We start from the raw sequence: 23,196 nt of genomic DNA, 5'->3' as shown, positions 1-23,196 counted from the left end.
TATTTAAACCAACATACAAACCTAATAATCACATAATAAAATATTTAAAATACAGAAATAATAATAATAAGATAAACTATCTGTTTGGAATTTATAAAATTAAATGTAATGTTTGTGATGGTATTTATAAGGAAAAGCAAACAGATCCTTTGAAACTAAATTTCTTGAATATTATAGAAATTATAAAAAAATAATAAATTTGGTTTATATAATATGGCAGATCATCCAATAAACAACAATTCTATTTCTGATATTAACACAAATTTAGAAATATTACAAATTAATAAATACGACAAAATTAGAGAAATATTTTATAAGTATATAAATTTCGCAAAAAATTTCAATTTGATAAATCATGAGATACTGTAAGACAGTTTTATAAACTTCAACAGATAGCAGCACTCTTGTAATAAATTAATATACAATTTTCATTATTTAGTATTTTTAATTTTTAATATGCAGTTTACTTAAATATTTCAGTCATGATTGCATTATTTGAATTTAAAATATATTTTAACAGTACAAAATAATAATATGAATCTTAGAAAGATTAATTTCAGTAAAATAATAAATACAGTATTTTTACTTTCTATCTGTTTAATCATTATATCACCAGATAAGCTGAAGCTTGTGTGTGGGATATGGAAATAGAATTTTAAAGCATATGAAAAATGCCATGCCTGACCGGGACCTCTGGATAAAATATACTTTTATTTACAAACTTATTTATTTACAGTTTTAACTTATATACAAACAAAACACATACATGCGTGCGCGCGTGTATTTTACTGAAATTAATATTTACATTATTCCTCTGTACTGCTAAATTCTATTTAATAAACCACCTAGTACAGAATATTGAGAAAGACATATCTTACCTTATTTTCATAAAGCACTTTTGCAGAATCCCACATCCTCACTCATGATCAATGGAATCATTTCAGATCCCATTATTACATAATAAAAATTTAAAAATCAAAATTTTAAAATTATGAGAATTGCATATTAATTTACATGAGTGCTTTGAATAACATATATATATTATATATAAAAAGAAAAATAAATAAATATATTCTATGTATTAAATAGATAAAGGACAAACAACATTCAATGTAAAAAAAATCCCAAAAAATAAGCAGCATTTAGACATATATAGCTGAACACAATGGACAATTGCAGTAGACATTATTGGTATACCAAGTTTAAGAAAAAAAAAAACACACTTTATTTCAATACCAAACAAACATGAAATAAATATAAATATAAAGATGGCCATCATCAACAGTAATCTTATAACTTATAATTCAAACGCTTTCTCAAACTGCATTAATACTTTAAAACAATGGTATGATTTCTGCATCAAGTTATTATTTACATGTAAACAAGTCTAATAAAACTTAGTTCTGTAAGATTGAAATCTATTATTTTTCTATTTATAACTAGTACAAACATGAAATATACAATACCATTTGAATTCAAGAAATCAATATTAAACCTCATGCAGTCTAGTTAAATTATAAAAACATATAAATTCCTATGAAAATACATAAAAATTTGGGGATGTTTATTTAAATACTCAGAATATGATAAAAAAAATGTTCAAGGGCACATAACTGTTGATGTAAAGGATTCTAGTAATTTTTTTTTAATTCCTGTAAATACTGTATTAAATTATGTTTAATTTATCTTAACTAATTTCCATTACGAAAATTACAATTTTGATTTTAATTATTGAAAGATTACATACACAATTAGCACATAATTTAAGGTAAATTTGTACTTTAAAAAATTTGAGAATACAAATGAAAATAATAATAATACAAAAGCAAATACATGACAAAAAAGTTTACTAGGAAAAAATACAAACACAATTAGAAGAAACTTAGCATGCAAAAATTGACAGGAATAATACATACACTTTATTTAAGCAAATAAACATAAACATAATCATTCTAAGAAAAGTTTAATAAATAACATTATGTCAATGTTAATAACACATTTATCGTAAAATCAACAGCAACAAATTTTGAAAACAAACTACTCAGTCAGTCAAATACAAACCGAACTTTTGTTTTAATGTTTATTAGTTCAGAATAAAAAGAAAAACATTATTGATTTTCTATATAATCTCCTTCAAATTCTATACATTTTTTCCAACGTGTGGGGAAGCTTGTGGATCCATTCTTCATAAAACGTTTGAGGATAGTTTATAAAAAGTATCATAGTCAATTGTACACAAGCTCTAATTTATTTTAGATGACCTCCTAGCGCCTCCTTCAGTGGTCTGTACAAAAAGAAATCAAAGGGGTATAAATCTGGACAGTATGGGGGATGTTCTAAGTTTCCCAATAAATTTTGTCCAGTTTATCCTGAATGAGGCATGTGAACCCTAGCGTCATGAAAGAAATTCAGATCTCTGATTGACTTTCAATTTGTCCAAGCATGCATAGAGTATAGTGTATGTAGAATTCATACTATGACATTTGTAGAGAAAATCGACAAGCAATATGCCTCTCCAGTTCAAAAAAACAGTTGCAAAGACTTTTCAGCTGATGAATGCATTTTCACCTGTACATGGCAAGGTTCTTCACTCTTACACCATCCCATTTTGTCTGAGTGTAGTAATGGACCCATGTCTCATCATATGTAACTACTTGATGCAAAAATCTATTACCTCTCATTAAAATCAATTCAGGAGCCTTTGCAAAATTTTCAGTTGGGTCTGTTTCTTATGCTGGACCAAAAGTCTTGGAACCCATCTCATAGACTTTGTAGAACCCAAAGTGCTTTGTGGTAATGGAAGGGGCACTTTCATGCCTGATAACTACTTTCGAAGCAATTTCCTCAATTGTAAACTGCCAATCATTTAATAGATCATGGATTGATCGATCAAGTATTTATCATTTGTCATACTTATTTTTGAACGCCTATTGTAACTCTCATTTTCTATAGCTTCATACTCTTGTTTGAATTTGCTGGCCCAGTTGTTGACTTCAGTACATGGTGTCATATTCTCAAACTGCCCAGGTAGTGTAATCAAAATTTTGGATTGTTTGACAGAGTCATTAGTTAGAAACTTCATGATAACACATAGCACAACCAACAACACAACCACTGCTTTGATGTGATGCTCCTGACCAGACGTGAATCCCAAAATGGCTGGAGTGTACATCTCTCCCCATATTTCTACCATCGAATCCATTCATGTCAGCCCAGTCATGTTCATTCACAAGCCATAAAGACAAAAGTTTGGTTTCTGTTTGACTGTCCTCATATATTAGTCAGGGCTTTCTTCTTGAAAGAATTATTTTCTTACTGAATTCACACAAGCACAGGTGATATCAAAAGTAAATTCTTCTTTCCATAAATTAATTATACTATTTTTGTTAGTTTTAGTATGTTAACTAGGTTTCATAGTGTTCTAGAGGGGTCATGATTATTATTATGTGTATAAAAAAAAATTAGTAACTATATTAAATATGTTAATTACAGCAAAACCATCAGAATAATATCAATACAGAAAATAATTGAAGTAGTTTTGAACCTACCTATCTAAAATGAAAATGAGAGAATGGACTCAGATGAAGGTTGATACAACAAATATGTGATAAGATAATAATATTCTACTTTAAGGTAGGTTTTTCTTGTTAAATTAATAATCAACAAGATGCAATTTAAAGATTTTTTTCTGATTATAGTTATAATCTTATATTCTTTAAAATAGTTTTTTTTTTTAAATAAGATTGCTTAATATTATATAAAAGTACTAGGCCGAATATAGTTTACTGAGTCCCTCCCCAAAAAAAAAAAACAAACACAAATTGCAATTAAACACTGAACTACGAAATTTAAATAAAGAACAAACGTGCAGGGGATAAAAGAGATAACACAACACAACACAAAACTGTGTACAGTAAATTCATTCTATTAAATACATACCACTGGTTTAAAAATAGGATGTACTACTTTCTTAATACTTTCATTTGCAGCTTGAAAATGTCTCACTTGCCCCTGTTCAATATTTTCTTGCTCATGATGAAGTTTGCTTACCTAAAATAATATGATTCAATACCTCAAGAGAAAAAAATCTACACTTTTTGTTCTTAAGTCACAAATTGACATAAAAACATGCCACACTTGAAATAACAAAATATATATCCATAAAATGAAGCCAAAACACAATTCAATGAAATCAAACACACCCTCCCCTATACTAGTCTCATACATTTGCCAATGAATTTGAAGTTTAATACCACGTTTTATATAAAAGTCAATGGTGGTCTTATTTTATTTCTGAGACATTTTTATCTCTTATCCTAACTAAAATTTATGCTTGAGAGATAGACACAACAATTTTCAAAAAGAAACCCAATTAACTGCTAACCACAAAAACTACTTTGAATGCTTACCCATTGGGTATTTTATTTGGGAATATTTTTTTTTTTTGTTATTAAAGAGGTATGTTCATTTTTGAAGAGAGGAGTATGAAGTTGTGTATGCAACAACTATTACTGCTAAATTAATTGCTGTGGAGGAAACCTTCTGTAAAAATCATGTAATAAATGTCTACATAGTTAATATTTTCAATTTCTGCCTATAACAAGGCACCAGCTTAATCATTTTCTTGATTGTTAACCATACCAGAGCAAACCTTTTAATTATATTCTTGTTTGTAATGTAATAAGGGTTGCTTTCATAAGATTCCAGTTTTGATTTTCTTACTAAGCTTATTAGAATGAAATAATTTTTTTGTTTTTAAAAAATAAAAAAACACTATACACTGAAAATTTTATTTGAAATAAACGCAATAACTTGAAAACCATTATTCAAAAAATTCTCAAATTGACATAGGACAATGCTGGTTATTAGAAGATTAGTAGGATACAATTTTAGCATTTTTATGTTTGATAAGAGTATAAATTTAAGTTAGAATAGAGTAGTTACAAAAATAATAGTTTTCTTTCATTTTTATTCAGTTAACTGAAGAAAGATTTTCATAATGAAATAAGATTATGTAGGTTAGAGGAAAAAGTGTTGGAAAATAAAATAACTCCTCTCTATATTTATTAGTATTATTAACTTTCAAACTTGTAACAATGGCCATTTTGCAACTAGTATTCTTCTATATCAATCAATTTGATAAAAAATTATTTTTTACAAAAGCTTTTATTTAGCTAATATTAATATTAAAATTAATAAAAAAGGAAACAAATTAGAATAACCCTCTAAAAAGTAAAAAATAAGAATTAAATCAAATTGAGAATTTTAAATAAAAAAATATAATATATTAACAAATATAAAAATGCACTGAAAAGTAAAAATAAATTATATAAATATCTATTAATAACCAATAAATAAATGTAATAATTATTAAATTTTAAAATTAAAAGTAATGAAAATATTTAGTTAAATAAAAGCATGGTGCAGTTTTTATAACATTGTTTTCGAATAAGTATTTATAGACATTTGCTGTATTTAAAAATATATTTTATGTTATAAAAACTGCGCCACGTTTTTATTTAACTAAATATTTTCATTACTTTTAATTTTAAAATTTAATAATTATTACATTTACTTATTTTTTATTTATTAGATATTTATATAATTTATTTTTTACTTTTCAGTGCATTTTTATATTTATTAATATATTATATTTTTTTGTTTAAAATTCTCAATTTGATTTAATTCTTATTTTTTTACTTTTTAGAGGGTTTTTCTAATTTCTTTCCTTTTTTATTAATTTTAATATTAATATTAGTTAAATAAAGGCTTTTTTAAAATATAATTTTTTATATGTAATCAAATATATTTTTGTAATTTTTTTGGTATTTTTTTTGACTACAAAAAGTAAAAATATTTATTTTTACACATTGAAGTTACATTCGTGTACCAAATTTCAATCATTTTCATACGATAGTTCATGAGAAATGAAAATTTTCAACTTAATGCATGAATTTAGCGTGGGGTAGCACATGTGGGTGGGTAATATCAAATTCCGACACCGTAGTGCTGTATTGTCATCAAAGTTACATACGTGTACCAAATTTCATTGATTTTCATACGATAGATCACAAGATATAGCACTTGCAAAATTTGATTATTCCTAAAGCGAGTTAAATAAAAGCTTTTAAAAAACTGATAAACCAAGTTCAATATATATATAAATAATACTAATAAACATAAAACAAAATAAAAACAATTTTTTCAAAAAACACTATACATTCAAAAAATTGTATACACAATTAAACCAAAATTAAATTCAACTTTTAAAGTTGAAACATAAAAACTCTTCCATTATTTTATACTCCTTAATAAGCTTTATTTACACTTTTATTAAATAAAACTTTTTTCTCAAGTATATATATATATCTGATTTAAAAAGAAATTATTTCCTTGTATTCTAGTGGCAAATGTAAACTAATGGTTCAACTTCTGACACCATGTTTATGGCTGTTTTTTGTACTACCAAAATCAAATTGTGCAGTTGCAACTATAAATTTCTAAAAAATCTTTTACAATTAAAAAAATGCAAAAGTTATTTATACAAATAATAACATAAAGAAAACAATAATAAATTTAATTTCCTGATATAACAAAACTTAAAACAAATAAATAAAAATTATTTCATGTAATATTTTTCTTTTCTAATTCATACATTATCTTTTTTCTATACAATAATATTTATTCTTTTATAAAAACTGAAACACAAAACAGTTTAATAAAATATTTTAAAGGATTTACATACTTTCAAAACTGAAATTTAAAGAAAAAACTTTGTATTTGGCACGCCTACAACATCACAGGACCCTACAGCGAGAAAGTACTGTATGTAAAAAAAAAACAAGCATCATCTATTGCTTATACTCAGAAAACCCATAAAGCTCAATGAAAATTTACCAAAAGATAGAAAACAAATCTTAATTTTTAAATACATGTGAATAAAACAAAAACCATAAACACACAATAACAACAACATAAAACATATTTTGTAAGTAGTAGTAAGTATGGAAATCAAAATAACAGACTGTAAATTTATCAAAAAAAAGCAAACATATTTATAAAATCAAAATGGGTGTAAAAATTCATTATTCAGAATAACATTTATTATTTATTTCAACCAGTTTTTCCAGCTTGCTGCCAGATCTGGGTGTGTGTGAACAGGCAAATGCAATTACTGTTATTGGCTTGCCAGGCCTGCAGCTGCAAATGTAAGTATAAATGTATCGGTAAGCATGTGGTCCTAGACAGACTCAGGTCAACCATCCATGAGATGTGTGGTAAATTAAAACCCAACCACCAAAGAACATTGGTATTCACAGTCTAGTATTCAAATCCATATAAAAGTAACTGCCTTTACAAGGACTTGAACCTTAAAACTCTTGACCTCAAAAACAGCAGATTTTGCGATGATGAGTTAAACACTAGACTAACTTGACAGGTTATTATGCACAATAATAATAAATTAAATAAAAAGTAATAAACAGGAAAAACTAAAGCTAAATAAGCAACAATTTATAAACTAGAGTTGTTCAATAATTAAAAAGACAAACGGTAACGGCAGAAAACCTATTATATGGAACAAAATGAAACTGATATTCAAGTTGGCACCCCTGACACGAAATATCAGTTGTTTGAAAATAAATTCCATTATAATAACCTCTTCTGTTTATTTCAAACTGTTTCTACTTGAATTATGTATCATAAAAGAAAAGCTGTCATAAGACTCATATTTTGGTGAAAAACCAGTCACAAATGTTAAAACAGTACAGTACAATGTGTACTAATTCTGCAAACTTTTATAAGTGGATTAAACAGTTGAAATTGGCAGAACAAATGTCACAGATTTTCTCTGTAACAGAATACTGGTAGAAATTTTGACTGACATTACAGAAAATTACACTATCTTGTTCTCACTGATCTTATTCGCAAGGAGAGATGAATAGAAATTTGGGAAATTGCAGAAATTTATAGTGGGAATATTAGGAAATGTCCTGGTTCTCTCTGAAAAAGTTTTAATTCTTCTGTATGTTAACAAATGCCCGCATACCACTCAAAAGGCAAAGGAAGCTACACAAACGTTGGGTTGGGAGGCATTGCCACATCCACCTTACATATCTTACCTCACACCACCAGATTTTTTTATTTTGTTTGGACCTCTCAAATATTTTTTATATATTATCAAGTTCAGAAACATAATGAGCAGGGCAAGAATGCTGTACAAGGATGGCTTAGACAAAGAGGTGAACAATTCTTTCCCTGATGTTATAAGAAAGCACAAGAAAAAAGGAATGTTGAAAAGTAACATTAGTTTCATTGTTATTAAATAAATAATAATTTTTCTAATCATTTTGTCTCTTTAATTAGTAAAAAAACCCTTGAACATGAATTACAAGTAATCAAGCCAAAAGCTCTCTCCAAAAATGAAATTCAATAGAAAATGCATTAAAACTTGGATAAAAGCTTACTTTTAAGAATTTGAAAATTTTTTAGCTTTGGCCACATCATCGCTTAAAATATAAACAATTTTGTGGGCAAATCTAAATCCTCAAAGCAGTGTGGGTAAATCTAAGTGCTTAAAGCAGTGTTTTACAAACATCAAGTAGAAAATTACACAACATTACACAGCAGAAATCCAAGGGACATAACTGGGGCATTACCAGATGACATAAAGCATCCATGTGTAAATTTGGTGTAACACAAACATAAATAACAAAGGCCAACAGCTTCACATGACCGACTTGCAATGACCAACCTTCACTAGCTTTAATAAAGCATAGTTGTTTACTGTTTACAACAATTATAGTTTATTCTACACTAACTTTGCTGATCTCTGCAGTGGAAGTTATTGTAGAATCTCTAACTTAAATCCAGAAAGTTGAGTTTGAATCCTGGATAAGTTTGTTAATTTTTCCCAAGCACCAGAAAATTCACATATCATAATAAAAAGAATAATTGTAAATAGGCATCAATGTGTCATTACAATGAATAAATAAACAAATACAGCTCCCTTCAGCTGATGTTTCAAACAGCATGCAACATCAGAAACAACATTATCATGAAAACCAGAAGCATTTTCTTAATTTCCTAGTCCACCGATTTAATAAAATTTCAATATTTAGACTATTTGCATTTTTGAACAAGAGACAATTTTCAATTACCATATTTGCTTGTGTATGACGCGCACTTGATATAGTCTAATTTTGGGAAAAAATTAACCTGTAAATATTTTTCTTTATTTTAACTGATCTCTAATAATAAAAATTAAAATTGTTGTTTAATGTTATATTTGTAGTAAATACACAAATTTTACTGACTAATATTACTTGTAGGCCTTTCTGTTTTTCAAAAGATCAAATTCACAACACCAAGGAAATGCATGTGGTAGGGGATTTTCACTTACAAATTTCTGCTCATTATGGACACTCATAAATTTCATGTTGGTTTAAAGTAAAAGAAATGCATGTAATAAGCAAGCAAATTACAGTAAAATTGTCATCATATGAACTGTCAATCACTGTAACATTGATACCAAAAGTACAGTTGGAAGCAAAGATTAGAATATACAATGATGATAACTAAAGTAGAAAATTATGCAAATACATCAAAGTAAAAAGATCAGTGTAGAATAAAAAAATGAAAATATTTATGAAACTAACTCTGCATTTGATAAAAAAAAAGTTTTAATGGAAAAATATGGGTGAAAAACCAACACTTACATAAATTAAATCCATTTTCTATAACAGTGGTCACCATAAAAATTTGGAACTGAAAAGGGAGTAGGTGTAGAATATTATATGCTGAATCTGAATATGTATTTTGAAACAACCCATCACATAACATTCTTAAGTTAAACCCCTTAAATTTATTTGTTTCATCATTCGTGGAACAAGCAATACAAATAAGTTAGTACATCTGTATGTTTGCTTATTCACATCTGATTTATATTCTGATGCATGCTGTAGACCTGTATTGGTACATAAGTCAAATGATGTCATTTCATGTCAAGCCAGACATGTATAAACATGTCAATGAGTCAAGTAATGAGTAATTCAACGTGATGAATTTTTCTTTAGTGAGTTCAGCTCTTGCTATGACTAGCTGTATTCCTTAGTTGTGGTAGTGGTTTTATCATACACATATTACAAAGATCGTTTCATAAGTGATGCCATAAATTTAGTGAAAGATTTTTATGACAGAAAAATACTTTTGGTATTATTTTACTGAACATCAAGATTTGCTAAGTTGCGTGTTTCACTCTGTGTTTTATTGCACAACATGAAACAATTTTATGAAGTATTTTAAGTAATTACGTATTTATACACTAAAACTTAATTATTTTTATAATTAAGTATTTCTGTAATATTTCAGTTTACTTTCTTTCATTAAAACACTTTGAATTTTACAATGAATAAAAATCCTTTTAAAAATTTTCCAAATATTTTTTGTTACGTTTACGAAGAATTCACCATGTGAAAAGTCAATGAAAATCATTTTCGAATCTGCTGAAAACTGCATACAAACATTATTTTGACTGTCCCTTGGGAGACCAAGATAAATCCTGGGCTCCACATGTAGGATATAGGATACTAAAATTTCAGTATATAGAAATAGAAACAAAAATTTATTTAAATACTTTAGAAAAGATAGTATAATTTGTTCCTGCCATGATGTTACGAGGCTAATGTCTGAACCAGATATTGAATATATTATTCATGATTGGCGTTTATTTACAGATTCATCAAAAAGAAGCTTAACGGCAGTGTTGTTGCATAACTTTAAGAAGTTTTCTTCTACATGGTAGCATATGCTGTTGGAATGAAGGAAACATATGAAAGTATGTCAAAAATTTTAAAAGCTATTAAAGGCTTCTTCTTGGTCTCCAGAGTGGCTTTACAAAATATATGTGTTTGTGGTATAATCGGGCCACAGATAAACACTACACAGTTAAAGAAAGACTAGCCAGAAAGAAATCAGTTTACTCAAGGAAAGGAAAATGTTGTCAATATTCCCCTTATCAAAGCAGATCGTATTACTTCACACCTCAACTCATAAAACTAGGCCTGACAAAGAATTTTGTAAAAGCATTAGATAAAGATGGAGACATTTTTAAATACTTAGCTGAGGTTTTTTCACAATTACGTGAAGCCAAATTAAAAGAGGGAATATCCATTGGGCCACAAATAAGAAAATTAATTTGTGAAAATGTATTTGACAGCAAACTGAATCGTAAAGAACTAGTAGCATGAAAGTCATTACTGGTTTTCTTGGTAACAAAAAGGCTGAAAACCATGATCAGTTCATAAATAACTCTTAGTGAACTACAAAAACTTTAGAAGGAAAAAGTTCAAATAAGAATGTAAAAAATGAATTTTCAATGACATTCTGCAGCCTAAGTTGATTGTTTTCTCATCTCTTGAAGAATATGGCCCAAAAGTGATGAATAGTGAAATGGAAAATACAAGACCTTATGAAGAACAAATGATGGAATGATGGTGTTAGAATGGGCCTGTCTTCTGGGGGTGATACAGGTGGCTGAAAGAAGGCAGAAATGGCAGGAGTTGATGATGAAAACTATAGCTCAACTACTTTTTTGAGGACCCAAAGAAGTAAATTTATACCTTAATATTTATTGGGATCTAATTGATATCATGGAGGAATACATGAAACAGATGCACAACTATTACATTAACCTTACATACATAGATGTGCAATTTTCCCTAAAAGTCTTTTCTGGAAGGGTAAAAAACTATAACTATAATAAAACGATGACTTATGAAAAATTATTCAATTCTGGTCATTAATGATTGATATACTGCATTATTTTTTAAGTAGAGTTCAAACCTAATATAAAATCCGTTTAAAATGAAAAATAAACATTTAAAATCAGTCAGAAAACAGGCTACTTAACAAAATAGTGTTTCAAATTTTTCCTTTACATATATCATCATTATAACAATAATGGTACCTAAATTTATCCAAAAAACAAGTTCCATTACAATAACAGATTTTTTGATAAATACTATAATTACTTATAATTCTCTTTCTTTGTAAAAGAAAAAATTAAACAGACCACCGACTATAAGAAAATAACATAACTTCAGAAAGGAACAAAAAGAACAATGTAGCTAATTTTAATTTATTTTTAATTAATCTTACCTGTCTAACATCATGAGGTAATGTTTCATCTAAGATTAAATATAAAATAATACATCCTAATGTAAGTAGAAATGCCCCGATAAGTGCAACTTTCTTTATTCTCATATTTATGAACCTAAAGAAACAAAGAAATTAACAAAATCAAGAATTAACAAAAACAAAAAAGTATAAAACATTTATACTCATATATTTATAATTATGAAGGCATTTAATAAAGGCCATAATTTCAAACAATTCCTTTATTCTGAAATAGTTATCAAGCAGTTCTGTAAATAAATAAAAACCCAAGATCCATTACTAGAAATACCAGAATCTGTGGTAAGTTTATTGGCTCTGCCTATTGAAAAATTTGTAATAAAATCTAAAATATCTGGTAATTAAACCCATTCAAAATGTAAAAAATTTAGATTGTGTATATTTAACAACAAATTAAGCTAAGGTTTGAAACCAGGATCTTCCTATACCTGAATTCTCATCAGTAAAATTTTTGCAAAAAAAAAACAAAACAAAAAAACAATATTTTAAATTTACACATTATTACTGAGGATAAATGAGCCAAAAATAATATATTTATTTTAATTTGATAAAACTCAACATACTGTGGATTTTTATATATATAAAAAAAAACAACATCCACCTCAATAATAATTATGAAAATAACTACCATATAATCAACAAATCTTTTAGTTTAATGTTTAGTGTAATCCTTATTTTAATCAGGATTAACTGAAATAGTGTCTAATCTGAATAAACAATTAACTACAATCAGCTTATTGTAACAAGATATCTATCATTTGTATTTTTACAGGCATAAGAAAATACTCTGCTAGTTCTTCCCTAGTCAATAGCAACAAAAACTTAAGCATCTTGGATGAATTGTACTAACCTAGATATAATCAGCTAAAGCATTAGTTACAGTGTTTCGTGACACTATAATAACAACTAATAATTAATGATGGTAGGTTATTACTATAATAGTTGCCTTTATATAGTGATGACGTATATATAAAATTACTAATTTAAGCAAGTTGCTCTACCTTCATCATAAAGTTGCCTTTTCACAACTTTGAATTTATTCACTTTACAACGTTAAGGCTTTTTTTTAACAAAAGTAAATACACAAATACTTTATATATATATATATATAAACTATTAACTAAGTAATGAACAATTACTGTTTTTTCCTTTTACAGAAAACTTCACTAACATTTTTGCAGTGCACACTATATCGGGTAAATAATAATTTTAATTTTAAAATTAGTCAATTGTTAAAACTTCATAGACATATTCTCAGAGTCAAGGAGCAATTTAAAATCAATCAACAATTTATAAGACTACTGCTATTGTCATCTGGTGGTTATGAATTTTTTAACTAGATTATTAATACATTTTTTTAACTAGATTATTAATAAATTTTTTTAACTAGATTATAAATAAATTTTATTATCTCTTGGATCCATTAATCATTATTAAATTTTACTTGTTCATTTATAAAAATATTATTACTATCATATTTTTTTATGTGTACTTTTTCAAGAGTTTGGGTAATCTTTGTTTTATTATTTGTTACTTGTATTGATATATCTTCCAATTTTGAAAATGTATGTGTATAATTTTCATGTATGTGATCTGCATAATTAAAATTTTGTTTTCCATATTTACATGCCTGTATAGCAAAGGACATGGATCTTGAAGCTTAGCACTGTGTCAACTAAACCTGCTCCAGCTGACATTCTATAACCTGTTTAGCAAAACATACAGAAACATCTGTCTATGGAGACATCTGTATAATTATACACTATGCCACATTAGCATTACTAATAGTTACTAATATTATTATCATAATTATTATTTCATTCATGTTAATATTATCAGAAATAATATTAAATAATTCATTTTTTACTGATAATGTACAGTTATATATCTTATGAAAAAAAACTGGTTTTTCAATTAATATTATGTTGACCCAGTGATGAATTAAATAAAAAGTAATTAACTGAAGTTATATAAACTGTTTTATAGATCTTTACATAAATAAGACACTAAGCTACTGTACATTTTACACAATTTTAATAATACACAAACTTTAAAAAAATAAAAATAAACATAACACTTTAGAAACTAAAGTGGTTGAACGTCATCATCCAAACCGTTAAATTCTGAATTTCCCATGTTGTCACTTTTACTATCACTATCATCTTCCAAAGACATGAAAAGATTCTGTAGTGTTGTCAACTATGAGCTTCTGTCTAATGTATTCATCTTCATTTTTTGTAATTTTTCACAATAAAGTTTCCAATACAATGCGTCCATTTTAGAAAAATTATCTTCAGCAATCTGTTGAACACCGTTAAAGTCAAAAGTGACATCATGGCTTCCGAAGTAACATTTTACTTCACACCAAACCTTTCAATAGGGTTTAAGTCTAAATGGTACAGGGGTAGTTGTAATACTTCATGTCCGTTTTTCTTGGCAAGTCCATCAAACATAATCATTTTATATTTTTCTTTGTTTCTTTTAATTATCTCGTATATTTGACGTTTCAGCATAGTAGATGAGAACGGAATGAAAGAATTACATAACCGATCCTTCATTTCTTGTTTTCTTGTACTGGATGCGGGTAATTTTTCTTGCAATATTCTGTGAAAAGATGCATTTTCTAAAATTATTATGGAATTTTCAGAAAGATTTTTCATTAATTTTTCTTCAGCGCATTTTAAGTAATTATTTGCATTCATAGAGTCGTGGTAGTCGCCAAATGTTGCACTGGTTTTCCAGGTTAATAATGTTCTGGAATAAATTCCATTTCACCCCCTGCATGTACAATAATAATCAATCTACTACCTTTAAAAATTGGAGTTAGAAGTCCTCCTCCTGGTTTTCCTCCATGATTTCGTTGAGGTATGGCTTGACAAAACATAACTTTGATGAAGGTCTGGTCATGAATTTTTTGATCACATTTACATATTGTATTTGTTTAATGCTAATGTCATAATGTTCAATAGCAAGTATCCTATTGTTTTCAGTTTTTTCCCATTTGAAATACAATTATTGTAGTACTCTTCTTAGGCTTCTTTTACTTCCTGAAATCCTACTGAATCTTTCTGTACCAGCAATTTTGGAATGGTGGGCAACTGTTTTTCTTCAAGATAAAATTCATTTACGGTCCTTCTTACTATACACATTTTGAAATCATCTAGGCCTGTTTCCAGTTTGTCACATATATATTTTCTTGGTTTACTGAAAGAAATAGAAGCCTCTGATAAGTTTTCTTATAATTTTTTTAATAACTTCTTATTCCATTTCCTTACTCTTTGAACTAGTTATTGTGATATTTTACAAGTAGCTGCTGTTCTTTCTTCACACTTTTGAATTGGAATAATATGCTTATCATCATATCTCAACTTTCTAAATTTACTTGCTTCTTCTTTCATCAATTTGTACACATTACTGACTAACTCTCGAGCTTGCTCGCTTAATTTTTTTATGATTTATAGTGGATTTAAGTTCATTCATCTTGCTTGCAACTACAGATAAAATAAAAATTTAACATATACCATATACACTACTATAAATCAAGACAAACAAAACCTAGTACTGGTGAAACAGATGAACATAAATGACTGAACATTATCATCCAAAGCTTTCATGTATTCTACAAGTAGAAAAAACATAAAACTTGTTTTTATTCTATACATGACGCTTGTCATTCATGTATGTCTTTACTGTTAGTCAGGTAATTAGGATGATTCATTTATTACAATAACGCATACTTAAAAAATAGTTTAATTTAAAAAGAAGTGTGACTTCACATTTATCAAGTATGTCAACATATGCATAATTTGTAATCTTTAACTCCTGGGCCATAAATTATCATAATTTAGATTTAGAAATACCTATAACATTTTCAAACAATAATAAAGTGAAATAATTTAGGATAATTTTATTTTAATTATAATTAATATTACAAAATAGCTTATTACATTATACTTCACATCAATTTGGGATAAAAATTTCTTTGTTAAATAAGATTCACTTTTAATGTAAACTGTAAAATGATTGAGAGTGAATCGAACAGATTTAGTTTTCTGTTTTGTAAACACCAATACAAGAAATGTTTGTAGAATCGTTGAAATACTGCATATTAGCTGCTTGACAACCTTCAGATTACATGCCTTGACTACACATGTTTTTGAAATCACTTTTTAAGTGATCTGTTCATTTCTATGTAAAATTTATCACAATTAACAGAACCACACTAATTTTTATATACCTTCTTTGTTATAAATGTTATTTATAACAGATTTATTACTAGTAATCATTGTATTAAAGTTTTTATTATTTGTTCTTAATGTTATTTTATATGATGGAAGTTGCTTTTTAATTATACTGTATGTAGTTTTTTTTTATATGTTATGGATTTGTAGTGTCTATTAACTTTTAATGGTTTTAATGGTGATTTTTTCATTAGTGTTTTTATGCTTAAATGTTAGTTCCTAATCAAGTTACTGATGATTTTTTTCTTTGTAGGCATTATTAATAGCAACATACTTTATTAAACTGAACTCATTGTTTAACTCATCTTTTGCTGTCTAAATATTTTAAAGCTATGAATCATAACCGTAGAAGTTGAAATTTTTTAGATTTGTAAACAAATTATTCTTTAAATATGAATTAAGAAAATTAGCATTTTAATACATAAAATTAGTCAAAGATACAAAAAGAATTAATTTACATATAAAACTTAACAAAAAAATGTTTGTGTAATAACTTTATTCCAAACTAAAAATCAAAATGAATTATAAATCAATAAAAAATTGTATTACAGAAAAAACAGAAACAAACATGTTAAAATTGATTGTAAATGATTTTAAAAAAAGATAAATACAAATTAAATTCTAAATTGTATAATGTTTAATTATAATTATTAAAGTATTATGATTATCAAACTTTCAAATTGATAGGAATTATTTCTTAAGATATTATTTTATAGAAATGGTTATAAAACAACTGAAATGGTTTATAAAAGTTGTTGAAAAGACTTCCTTTGACATCAAACAAACACTGCACATGTTTCAATTTGTTTTCAAACACTTTAACCAGCTGATAATGCAATGTCTCATATGAGTGCCATTACTGAGGTTTTTAGTTCATCAATTGTGTATGGTCTGCAGTGATACACTTCTTGTTTTCCTGTCTCCTATACAAAGTAATCTAAGGGAGTCAGATCGGGCAATCATGCAGGGCACAAACCCCTTAAAATGATTCGTTCACCAAAGATATTTTGTAAAAAAATTATTGTCCTGATGGCAGTGTGCGCCATCTTGTTAGAACCAACTGTGACTGATTTCCACTTCTGTTAACTGATCAATCTATGTCAATCCTGATCCCTTTGAATTTAGTTCAAGAATTTTTTAAATAGTTATATTTACCCTTTATTTATGTAACGTCCATAAATCATAACTACTTAATTCTGAATATCATTTCAGTTTGGCTATCATGGAGCTTTTGTAAAAAAAACTACAATAAAATCAAGTTATAGATGTTTATTGATATGCTCTTTCATTACTAATTAAATTCTAAGAAGATGAAAACATTTTACATAAATGTACACTAGTCTGTAACACTATTAAGTCAAATATGTGTCAAAACAGCACAATAATGATCACTATTAACTATATTTAAAAAAACAAATTGGACCACAATGTGCATTCTACTCACACTAATCCAGAATCCAACTTTTTCCAATTTGTATAATTCACGAGGGTTAGTTGTCAACCACAGTCATATATTTTGTGAATTAATATACCCTCCCACATGAAACCACACTTTTATCTGTAAAAAAAAATCGTAATGTCAAGAATACCTACAGAATTTTGGTCAATAAAACATTTAAACCATTGACAACAATTTTGTAGTCTTTTGGCATGATCTATAGGTTTCAGTTCTTGAACACACATTACTTTGTAGTGAAAAAGTTTCAGTTCTTTTCTTACAGCTTTAAGTGTGATAGCAAGTCTGATGTCTTGCTGCTGTGCTAACTTACGCATCAACTTTGATGAATTTTCAGGCATATCATCCAAAATATCAAGCAGCTTCTGTTTGTTTAGTTTAGGTGGTCTTCTATTTCATTAAGCATCTTTAACAGAGCCTGTTGCTTGAAATTTTTCGACGATAGTTTGAACTGCATTGTGGTGAGGAAAAATAATATTTAGAAACTTTTCAGAAAGTTTGTGCTTCACTAAATCAGTGTGCTTGTCACCTTTACAAAAGACTTATTCAATGAGAAAAATACATTCCTCACCGAAAGTACCATTACAGGTCTCCCAACTATTAACTCCAACAGAAAAAATAACACAAAACGAAATGAAGCACATTCAATCACAATTCAACAACTGATGTCTTAGTTTATTACTGAGCAACGCACAACAAATTCCCACGCCAACCAATCTAACGCTGAAAGAACAGAATGAACCACATAATTCTAAAGCATACTGCACAGCGATTTTCCAAACACACTGTACATAAATTATATTTTTACTACCAAATATCCTAACACGTATCCCTGAGGTGTGTAAAACCACAGTTTAGATATCATCACACAAGACGTTAAGTTCTCAGTACTCACCATTGACACATTACAACTTATTAATAATCATCAAATATGATGGTTCTTATGATCTTCATTACAATTTAATCTGCCTTTATGATCTAACAGCTTAGAGGTAACAGGTAGAGCTCCTACTGCTAACATAAGCAATTATGCAAAGCTAACTGAGAAGTGAAGAAGTACCCTTGGTATATTTTTTACTTGCTGGTTTGCATGCTTATTACAATTAAATAATTTTATAATAAAACTTAGTTAAATATTAAGCCATTATTGGATTGATTTAAAACCACCAACTGTTTACATACAGTCTGTTCAAAAAGTGCCTGACAGCAGAATAAATTAAAAATTCTCAAATATTCTATTCTATCTACTTTCTCCTACAAAATACAATCCTTGAACACATCTGGCCTAATGCTTTTTCTATTTTTCAAACGATTCTTGTATTGTGGTTTCTGTAAGTACAGTTTCAGATTGATTGTATTATAACTCTGTTATTGCATTTTTCATAACCTTCTTTTAGCTTTCAAATCATGATTGTTTAAAAAATGGAATTTTCAGCTTAAGCAATAACCAGAATCGGAGATAGTCATGCCTGGAAAGCATAGTAGTTTAGAATCACATGTTTTAATAAAAAAATTTGGCAAAGGTGAAAGGAATGGATGGAAGTGTTGTTATGATGTTTAGCAGTGTAATTATGTATCTAGTAGTGTAATTTCCAAAATAATGCAATTACTAAACTATTACTGCTGTCAGAAATGCTCAAATGGTCAACTGACAGACAACTGGACTTTCGTGATGAAATTCAACATTTTAGTTTAATAATAATGTATGCCAATGTTGATCACTTTGAATTTAGTTCAGGGATTTTTTAAATAGTTACATTTACCTTTCATTTATGTAACTTCCATACATCATAACTACTTAATCCTGAATAACATTTCAATTTGGCTATCATGGAGCTTTTGTAAAACAAATTATAACAAAATCATGCACAGATGTTTATTGACGTGTTCTTTCATTACTAATTAAGTTTTAAGATAATGAAATCATTTTACGTAAATGTACACTAGTATGTAACACCAAAAAGTTAAATTTTACAGACTATGAAAAAATGGATGACTGCGAAAAAAAATGCCAAGTTTTTAAACAGACAATATAATCTAAAAATTAATATTTTTATCATAAAAATTTTATTTATTAATACCAGAGGTTTAAATTTTTCAAAATCTTGTTCAGATTTATTTTTACTGTACCAAAAATAGGACGCATACAAGAAAATGTGTGCAACTTCAGCTCAACTGTACTTTCTTATTATTAAAATGAATATACTACATTGTTACTGGGGTTAAAACCTGGTAATCGCTTTTAAATTTTGAGGTGTTCAGTATTCAATGCAAGAGTGACATTCTGCAGTTCTAGGCCAAGTTACAACAAAAAGATGTACTATTGGAAAACTTATTGCCAATATTATCTGGTATTCAGAAAGGATACAGCAGTTCCACAAATAAATGCATACCACCACAGATCTATGTATCCTTAGTATCTTTTAATCCAGTGACAGATATATAATAAATCTGCCTATTGTTAATATCGCAATTGGGAGTCATATCTTCAACTAAAATCACAGAAAATATTTGATACAGCAGTTCCACAAATAAATGCATACCACCACAGATCTATGTATCCTTAGTATCTTTTAATCCAGTGACAGATATATAATAAATCTGCCTATTGTTAATATCGCAATTGGGAGTCATATCTTCAACTAAAATCACAGAAAATATTTAATATAATAAGTATGATGAACATACAAATTGGCTACAGCCATTATTTTTTTTAAATATCAATTTCACAAATATTGATCACTTTTTTTTGACAAATACATCTTGAATGTGAGGCATCTGTTCTAGCACGTGAAATCCATGAACCACAAAACAATGAAATAAAGTAAAATATATGAAATAAAGTGTATATATATATATATATATATATATATATATATATATATATATATATATATATTAAATATATATTATATATATATTAAACTAAAATCAAAATATCAGTTTCAAGAAATATCTTAATTGTTATAAGAATATAAATAATCTAAAAAGTGAAGTAAAAAAAATACTTTAATGAATTTTCCAGGAAAGAGATGGACCTAAATATCACCTAAAAGTTTATCTTCATGAACTTCATTTTTTAACTTCTACAAGGGAAGCAACAGTTATCCCAAAAATGAACTTAAAATGGGCTGATAAAAAAAAAATTGAGAAAAAATGACATTATTTATATAAGTTATGTAGACACTTACATTACTTCTCCACATAGCTACCATCCAAACTCAGGTACTTGTTGTACTGTAACACTAGTATTTATTGACCTTTGTCAAACTTCTCCAAAATCAGGATACCATCCAGTTACTACTCTTTTCCATATGCTCTTCTAAGGTTTGTGCTGGATAAGTGCCAGCTAGAGCACCATGGTGAAAAGATCATGATAGATTAGTCATTAATGGTAAGTCCGGTCAAAACACCAACAAATCAGAAAAAGGGATAAAAATTCCCTTGAAAATCTTTTTTTGTATTGCTCAAGATAGTGGATATTCTTTGAGTTTTGAAAATGTATATAAGTTGTTTTGGTATCTACACTGCAGATAACTTACATAAACCCAGATTAACTATTACTTTCCTATGACTGTTATTTTCAAAATTTACAGAAATTCATTTGAAAGATATAAAATCAGTAGGAGATATTTATCATCCACAAGATTGGCTGAGCCTTTCTAACAAGTTCATCAACTACAACTGAATACCGATTTTAGTTCCTTTGACATGCAACATGTTGCTCTTTCAAAAATATCAAATACCAATTTTACAAAATTTGTGTAAATTGAAATATCATTTACAAGAATAAGACACTATCACCGAGTGATCCTGGCAACTCAATGTCCTTAAGCTAATGAAAAACAAATCATGCTACTCATCTGAGAACTGGCAAGAGCGAATAATGTCAGGTCCTTGCACCACCAACCATTATTTGGCAATTATTCTTCTATCAAGAGATGGTAGATAAGTGTAAAAAATTATAGATTTCTGGTGGATGCTGTACATAAGTCATAATTTTATGACAACCAATTTACTTTAAATAGCCAATTGGAAGTCAATTCAGAAACAACCCTCTGATATTATGGAATATGATATTACTACATTCTGAAAAGGTAAAATATGCCGGAGCTCAATAAAACAGCCAATAATCAAAAATCTACAGAATAGAAGAGTGAATTAATGTTACTATACCTCATAGTACAGTAACACAGACTTTGATGGGACAACTGCCCAAAAAAAATAATAATTTCATATCCTTATAAAGCAAGTACTAACCACTAAATGATAAACAATATAGTTAACAAATAAATATTCTAGGCAAACTGATGAGTGGTTCATTCTATAACTGAAAACATTTCAGAAAGATTTGTGAATTTCCTGATGTTATTAAATATCAGTAAATCAAATTTGGGATATATTTCCCAACACTAAGCAATCTTAAATTTGAAAAATCTAAAAAAATTTCATATTTGCATTTAAAATTTAACAATTAAATTAGCTTTTTCATAATACAAGTTTTATTTTATTTTCTTATTATTTACACACAAAAAAAGTTTACATGATATAAGTTAATAACTTTTGAATGATAATTTTCATTTGAATTTATCTTAATTTATTTTCTATTTTAAAAAACACCTTAAACTGCACTTTGAATGAAGGTAATATTTCACCTTAATAATTGTTTCAAAACATAATGGAAAATCACTACTATTTTAAAATACAAAATAAAGGTGCATTTACAAAAGAAGTTTACAGAATAATATAAAATATTGTTAGTATAGTCTTCACTAATTAGAAAAAAATTAAGTAATGGCTAAATTCCATATTTTATCTACATTGCATCTATCTTTAATGTTTAGTACAAAACATTTGTCAAAGCTGTAAGAGAATAAAATTACTTCACTTAATGATAAATACTACACTCCAGGCCTCTACCTCGATGAATATTATCAATTATTCACCTATTTTGAATATTTTTGTAACTTTTTGAAAACACTCACATAATACAAAACAGGAAATATCTTGATAAAAACAATGGCATTCACGTATTAATGAAATCCTACTCGCATATAAAGTAAAAATAACACATGATAAATCCATCAACAAGTTACACCCAAATTAGCATTTCACCACAGAATACAAAAACAAGAAATCATTTAACTTCCTTGACCACCTCATATAAAATTTGTAGAATACTCACTACAACTGACACATTTTTTCATAACACATGCAATCACCGCCTGCCAAAACATGAACATTTTTTAGAAACACTATATTGCCTAATACACACACTTTTAAATACACTTAAGTACTTAATATACT

At 27.5% G+C, this 23,196-nt stretch overlaps 1 protein-coding gene across 7 annotated transcripts in view; it reads right to left on the bottom strand.

Annotated features, from left to right (window-relative positions):
• Positions 1–23,196, bottom strand: part of alpha-Man-IIa (alpha-mannosidase 2) — a 98,199-nt gene that overhangs the window by 73,024 nt on the left and 1,979 nt on the right. For 3 of the 7 annotated variants that reach the window (XM_075365758.1, XM_075365759.1, XM_075365762.1), the window contains 3 exons: positions 17,878–17,991; positions 12,157–12,271; positions 3,940–4,050 (listed from right to left, as the gene is read on the bottom strand). In XM_075365758.1, the coding sequence (XP_075221873.1) occupies positions 3,940–4,050; positions 12,157–12,261 (216 nt within the window). In that variant the 5' untranslated portion in view covers positions 12,262–12,271; positions 17,878–17,991. Of the gene's footprint in view, positions 1–3,939; positions 4,051–12,156; positions 12,272–17,877; positions 17,992–23,074; positions 23,115–23,196 lie in introns of all 7 variants that reach the window. The other 4 variants (XM_075365760.1, XM_075365761.1, XM_075365763.1 and 1 more) reach the window with 3 other exon arrangements.

This window comes from Lycorma delicatula, chromosome 5, assembly GCF_047948215.1.
Source record: "Lycorma delicatula isolate Av1 chromosome 5, ASM4794821v1, whole genome shotgun sequence".
NCBI lineage: Eukaryota > Metazoa > Arthropoda > Insecta > Hemiptera > Fulgoridae > Lycorma > Lycorma delicatula.
The sequence above is the reverse complement of the archived record's forward strand: the minus strand, read 5'-3'. Positions and strand labels throughout refer to the sequence as shown.